The sequence below is a fragment of the Danio rerio genome, chromosome 4, assembly GCF_052040795.2.
Source record: "Danio rerio strain M-AB ecotype USA chromosome 4, GRCz13ab, whole genome shotgun sequence".
Lineage (NCBI taxonomy): Eukaryota > Metazoa > Chordata > Actinopteri > Cypriniformes > Danionidae > Danio > Danio rerio.
Genome location: NC_141024.2, coordinates 8,377,501 through 8,385,000, shown reverse-complemented (window position 1 = coordinate 8,385,000; position 7,500 = coordinate 8,377,501). Strand labels below are relative to the sequence as shown.

General features: G+C 33.6%; 2 protein-coding genes across 2 annotated transcripts in view; one reads left to right on the top strand and one right to left on the bottom strand.

Annotated features, from left to right (window-relative positions):
• The window catches only part of nudt5 (nudix (nucleoside diphosphate linked moiety X)-type motif 5), a 123,378-nt gene that overhangs the window by 43,375 nt on the left and 72,503 nt on the right, over positions 1 to 7,500 (top strand). The gene's annotated exons all lie outside the window — the stretch shown is intronic.
• The window catches only part of camk1da (calcium/calmodulin-dependent protein kinase 1Da), a 95,297-nt gene that overhangs the window by 32,768 nt on the left and 55,029 nt on the right, over positions 1 to 7,500 (bottom strand). The window contains 1 exon segment of the mRNA NM_001123060.1: positions 6,058 to 6,189. Within this exon segment, the coding sequence (NP_001116532.1) occupies positions 6,058 to 6,189 (132 nt within the window).

Sequence of the window (7,500 nt, the reverse complement as noted above, 5' to 3'; positions counted from 1 at the left end):
AATAATATTTATAATATAAAGTGGTAAATTTGTACAACAGTTCAAAATTGACATAAAAAAACTGAATTTTTTTATTATTATTATTATTATTATTATTATTATTATTATTATTATTATTATTATTATTGAAATGAATGTCCTACAATTATATATATATATATATGCACATATGCAGGTTAATATACATAAACATAGCTTAACATAAACAAACAATTGTAAAAATCCCATTTAATGTCTAATCAAACATTATTATTATAAATATAATAATAATAATAATTATTATTATTATTATTTGTATTATTATTAATATTATTATTATTATTGTTATTATTATTATTATTATTATTATTAATATTATTATTATTATTATTATTGTTAATATTATTAATAATATTGTTTTTTGTTGTTGTTGTTAATATTATTATCATTGTTGTTGTTTTTATTACTACTATTATTATTATTATTAATAATAATAATTATTATTATTATTATTATAATAATGATTATAATATTGATAATAATAATAATACTATTTATAATAAAAATAAAGAAAAACACATTGGAATTAAATTAATGTGCGTGTGAGTGTGTTTACACATGCATGTGTCTGCTGCAATTGAACACACATTGCCTCAGGGTTTGTTTAGGATGTGAATTTAAGCGAGGGGAACATTCCAGACCTCCTCATAAGCATATGAAGATTTCAGTGTTGCACATTTCCATAAGCCCATGAAAATATACAGTAAAACACCACCATGATTTATGCCATGAAGCTACATTCTCTACACACTTTTTGCATTCACATGTATCTTTACATGCATTTCAGTTTGTTTAGATAAATAAAACATTTTCTTTGATTATAATATATATATATATGCATAAAAAATTACAAAATTCCTGTTGACACCTCCGATGCTGCTTAACAAACTGAAATACATATAACAAACATGGATATTGATTTAAATGGGACCTATTATGCAGAAATCACTTTTTTAGGGGGTTTAAACACAGTTGTGTGGCAACAGTCTGTGAATATAGTCAGCTTGTAATGGTAAAAATGTATTAATTCTATGTTTTATAATCACACTTGATAAAAACAGTCTGCAGAAACACTTTGATTGACATTCTTCCTTTGTACGTGTCATCAGAAGGGAAAAGCCACTAGTGATGATCTCTCTCTCTCATTAGCATAGGACATCAGTCTTGTTTTTGAATCTGCCAATATGCTGACAAAAGCATTTGTAACTCCGCCCTCTTTTGAAAAGAGCACAACCTCATTTGAATTTAAAGCGACAGTCACCAAAATTGCACAATTAGTATCAAAGCCTAAAAGGGGCAATTTCAAAGAGTTATTAAACATTATTAGTGTGGTATTTTCAGCTGAAACTTCACATAAACACTCTAGTGACTTTTTTATATCGTGTTAAAAGGGGATTAATAGGTCCTCTTTAAGATAACTAAAATATTTCGATCTGATTTTTATACACACCGGCCACTTTATTAGGTACACCTTTCTAGTATCGAATTGGACCCAATTTTGCCTTCAGAGCTGCCTTTATCCTTTGTGGCATAGATTCAACAAGGCACTGGAAATATTCCTTAGAGATTTTGCTCCATATCGACATGATAGTATCACGCAGTTGCAGCAGATTTGTCTGCTGCATATCCATGATGAGAATCTCCCATTCCACCACATCCCAAAGATGCTCAATTGGATTCAGGTCTGGTGACTGTGGAGGACATTTGAGTCTTGACCATGTCTACATGCATAAATGCACTAAGCTGCTGCCATGTGATTGCCTGATTAGAAAGTTGTGTTTACCAGCAGTCGGACAGGTATACCTAATAAAGTGGCCGGTGATTGTATATTATAATACATTAAAACTAAAAAAAAAAGTGAAATGCATATAAAAAAAAAAATTCCCAAGCATTTTTACATGCATTTGGGTATAAGATAAACAAAACCTTTCAATTTGAATTGAAAATATTTATTATCATACGTCAAAACATATGACTATATTGCTTTACGAAGCATATAAATACACAACTAGTTTAACTGTTGACGTTTAACAGACGCTGCTTTTAAAGGTGCCTTTTTCATCCCTGTCATATAAGCCAGCAATATTATGATGTTTTGTTTTTCTTCCCTGCAGTTAACATCTCTCTCTCCCTCTCTCTTTCTCTCTCTCTCTCTCCGCTCTAGTCATGGTAACGCAGTCACGCTGACCGTGTGTATACACATTAGCATTGCATTTTAAGTGAATTCTGATCAGCGAGTCCAACTGGCACACGATAACAGGCCGGGCAATGACGCAAGTGAGCGGACAATAACAAGACGCTCATGCGCACATAATGGACGTCGGCAAGCACAGATAATACATTTGTTTTCCCCCCCAGTCCGCCTCAGTTTCCTATAATTAACTCTCTCTTTGTTCATCCATATGTTCAGCAAAGGTTGATCCTCGCAGGTAAAGAAGCAATCATTTCAGATAAAAGGAAAAAAAAAAAGCCTCAATTCCCAGAACAAAAGCCTGGTGTATTTTGTTTTTGTCAGTAATGCTCGTATTATGGATGAATCGGAGAGTGAGTGATTCATTGTGAGCCCGATTCATGATTCAGTGAACTGGGAGTCACCTATGATGCAGTGTATTAATATGTTAGCCAATGAATAAATGATGTTTTTTGAAGTCGGCTCGTACTTTGACATATCGATTTTTGGCAAAACTGATTATAAAAAAGTTGTCTGCGGGGAGGATTACAACGCCATTCATCGGTTTAATATCCCTCTTTCATGCGCTCGCTGCTTTTTTTCTGTCTGTTTCTCTCTCTTTCAGCAGTGAGTGGGCAGAAGCTGTAGCACGACTCATTCGCTGCCTTCTGAAACCATCTTTTTTTTTCTTTTGATTCAAGAGGAGAAAGCATTAAGGGATGGAAGGAACAAAAAAACACACACACATTCTCTATTCCTGCATTTCACAAAAATATAACACCAATAAAAGAGGTCGTTTAAGAATAAAATAGGTAGGATCACTAGCAATTTACCTTTAAAAGCAGGGTCTCGCTTTGGAAATGGATTTGCTTTTAGATGCTTTTAAGCCGTAGATGATTCACTTCAGTGGAGTTCACATTATCTGATGTGGCGTGAGATTCGTTTTTATTAAAGGGGAAAAGATCTTATGAATATCTCAGTGGCTTCTCCTTGATAGACATACAATACTGTAGTTAGTTAGTTAGTTAGTTAGTTAGTTCTTAGTTAGTTAGTTAGTTAGTTAGTTAGTTAGTTAGTTAGTTAGTTAGTTAGTTAGTTAGTTAGTTAGTTCTTTGATAGTTAGCTAGTTAGTTAGCACTTCTTTTCGAATTTTGAGTTCCAGTTTTAATAAGGATTTTGTGGTGGTGTTTATAATCAACAACAAAACATGAGACATGAGATACTTTTTTTAAATTTGTTTGTTAGTTAGCTAGATAGTTTGTTTGTTTGTTTGTTCTAAGTTAGGTAGTTTTTAGCTAGTTATATGTTAGTTCTTAGTTAGCTAGCTAGTTATTAGTAGTTTGTTTCGAATTTTGAGTTTACCTGTTGTGATAACGATTTTGTGGTGCCGTTTATAATCAACAACGAAACATGAGACATGAGATCATTTTTGATTTGTTCGTTAGTTAGCTAGTTAGTTAGCTAGTTAGTTAGTTTTTAGTTACTAAGTTAGTTCTTAATTACTTAGTTCTTAGTTAGTTAGCTAGCTAGTTATTTAGTTAGAAGTTTGTTTCGAATTTCGAGTTTACTAGTTGTAATAACGATTTTGTGGTGGTGTCTATAGTAAACTACGTAACATGAAACAAAAGATACTTTTTTTGATTCGTTAGTAAGTTTGTTAGTTATTTAGTTAGCTAGCTAGTTATTTAGTTAGTAGTTAGTTCAAAATTTCAAGTTTACCAGTTGTAATAATGATTTTTTAGTGGTGTTTATAATCAACTACGAAACATGAGACATGAAATCATTTTTGATTAGTTAGCTAGTTAGTTAGTTAGTTAGTTAGTTAGTTATTTTCGAATTTCGAGTTTACCAGTTGTAATAATGATTTTGTGGTGGTGTTTATAATCAACTACGAAACATGAGACATGAGATACTTTTTGATTAGTTAGTTAGTTAGTTAGTTAGTTAGTTAGTTAGTTAGTTAGTTAGTTAGTAGTTATTTTCGAATTTCAAGTTTACCAGTTGTAATAACGATTTTGTGGTGGCGTTTATAATCAACTACAAAACCTGAGACATGAGATACTTTTTGATTAATTAGTTAGTTAGTTAGTTATTAGTTCCTTTCGAATTTCAAGTTTACCAGTTGTAATAACGATTTTGTGGTGGCGTTTATAACCATATAAAACTCATCTTTTGTTCAAAATCTGTCCAATGTTGTTTCTGCTTTTTGCTTCTGCCCAATGACAAGCAATGTTGTGCACATAAGCCCCGCCCATCCTCAAACCTCATTGGTCCATAATCCTGCTCTAAATCTTGTTTGGTTGCTTAGACTATCAGTACTGTTTCACTGAACGTGTAATGCACTGAATTTTTTAAGTGGTTGTAAACTAGTTATGTTGGCTGAATTTAAGCAAACAAATTAAATTGATCATTAAAAATGCGTTTGTTTATATTCAGCTCATATAAATTTTTTGCAACCACTTACCTTTTCTTTTTGAATAAATTTTAAGGGAAACAAACATGAAACAATTAAGTCGTCATCCCCCCCCCCAAAAAACAGGAATTGTGTTATTTCAACTCTTTTTAAATAAGTAGTTTGAACAAGCAGCGAAAGTATTTTTCTGGGTGTGCATACTGCCTGATTAGAACTCAGTTCCGTCTCGTGATCTGTGGCTCAGAGCAATAAAACGTTCCCTCTGGGTTATCAAGTCCCATGTCAGGACAAATTGAATTGACTTAAGTATTTAAACATAACATTAGTCAGGCAGCCGGCATCATTCCGAGGCATGCTGGGAGTGTACGTTAGCGATTCTCCGCGGGTATTATTATTATTAAACTATAACCTACAAAGGCATCTCATTATCTCATTTAGAAATATTTCCGTCTCTCTCTCTCTCTATACATGGTTCTGTCATATACATGCGCAGGCGGATCATGAACATGCTCTGGTTGACGATCTAATTACAGGCCTGTGGCATCACCCTGGAGATGGCAGACGGGCTGTCAATCATTGGTTGCTATGATATGAGACGAGGGAGACTGCGAGTTGAAGGACAAAACTGTGTGCCCGATCTCCAGGGTGCCTTTGCCACGACAACAGCAGTCCATGTCAGAATCACACGCAGCCTTTTCTGATGAGTCTCAAGGGAACGCAAGCCATATGTCAGACACACTGAACACACCTGCTTTCATTTGCTCGTGCTAGCGGAAATAAATACCATAGACCTGGCAAAATACCATTGACTGGCATTGACCCCCCCCCCCCCATCTATTTAGATATTTTTCAAAATAGTATTCAACTTAAAGTGAAATTTAAAGGCTTAACTAGGCTACTTAGGCAAGCTAGGGTCATTGTATAATGATGGTTTGTTCTGTAGACCTTAAAATAGTGTTTAAAAAAATTTAAAACTGCTTTTATTCTAGCCGAAATAAATCAAATAAGACTTTCTCCAGAAGAAAAAATATTATAGGAAATACTGTGAAAAATGCCTTGCTCTGTTAAACATCATTTGGGAAATATTTGAAAAAGAAAAGTCCCAAAAGGGTTAATAATTTAGACTTCATCTGTATATTTTAATACTGCACATATTTGCATACTATCCTTTCCATCTAATAGAGAGCATAGGCTTGTTTTTCACTGTGTGCACAGTCCAAGCCTGCATCCACACTCATGGACACGGTCTGCTCGCGTGGGGCTTCGTGGAGCGAGAACATCTGCGGGAGCTTCCCTGCTGTAATTGGACGAGGGCACTGAAGTTACCACAGTAACTGCAGGTCAAACCTCAGGCAAACAAGCTGGCAAACTGAGAGAATGAGTGTGGATGCTGTTGCCATGGGTACAGGTGTGAGGTGTGGGCAAAGGAGCTCACTTGCGCAGAACGGCGATCTCGTTCTCGATGCTGCTCTCCTTCCCCTTCAGAGCTTTTTTAGGGATGCATTTCACAGCGTACATCTTTCCCGTGGACCGCTCCTCCGCCAGGACCACCTCTGAGAACGCACCCCTTTAAAAGAGAGAGGAGAGAGGAGAGAGGTGATACTGTGACTGTGACTGTACATGATATATGTACAGTCAAAATTATTAGCCCCCCTGTTTTATACAAAATACAAAATTTGATGCTGATGTGTTTATATAATAAGAACATTTTAGTTGTTTGACTTTGAATAGAAGTAAACTTGTTGTAGGAGATCTCTAAAACATATTCATCACAGTCATTTTGGACCTTTTTTGTGTCTGTGAATATGTGTGTGTAAATGGGTGGCCTGAGATTTGAGAACACTCATTTGTTGATTGAGATCCCTGAGAAAATCTCCATGTCCAGGTCTGCCATCTGCCAGCACACGTAAAAGCTTTTAAAAACACTGAGTAAAGAATTAGCGAACGTTTGCTCAGGCGACCTTACACTGTTGCTGCGCTGCTGCAGACACTAAACACACTCTTCAGCAGGACTGGACATGTGGCCACACACACAATAAAAAAATAAATAAATTAATTAAAAAAGACAACACTTTTTTACTCTTTCTGTCCGTGTGAAACCCATCTTTTGCTTCTAATACATACTTTTATATACATTTTTTGATTATCAAGAATAAGTCTGGGTCATATTTTATTAGAAAACCAAAAAATTAAAACATAATTTCAATTTAAATATCAAATACAATTCTCAAAATACATGTTAGTTTAGCTGTAGCAAGTTAATTATAATTATAATAATTATTTATTTATTTTGCTATTCTTTCTATAATTAATTTATGTGTTCATATTTTATCATAGGGGTGTAATTTAATAATTTCTAAATTATTAGGGTGTCAAATGTAATTGTTTTTTCGATGCACCATAAATAAATCGATATTAATTCAGTAATAATCATAAGCGGTCATTATGTACTGACATTATCACATATGCGTTATATGGCGGCAGCTTACTATGGCGAGCGGGATAATATTTACGTTTGTTTATTTGCTATAATGCTCACATTGTTCTGTGCATGCACTTGACTTTTGCTTTACACACTTAAAAGAGTTTTTTTAGGGGGCAGGTCAAATTTAAGGAACAGTTCATGTATCTGACTGCTTGTATTAAAGGAAAAAAAACTATTACAAATAATATATAAGTATAAATATAATTATAAATTATATATTTTTTTGTTTTATTTATACATTGCGAAACACATTACAAAAATATACAAAAACATTAACATGTAACAATAAGCAAATACACTGAAGAGTATTTTGAGCAAATAATAATAATCAATAAATAAATAAATAAACATCAGTGAAATCTTAAATACAGAATGAACAAGTCTACAATGTGT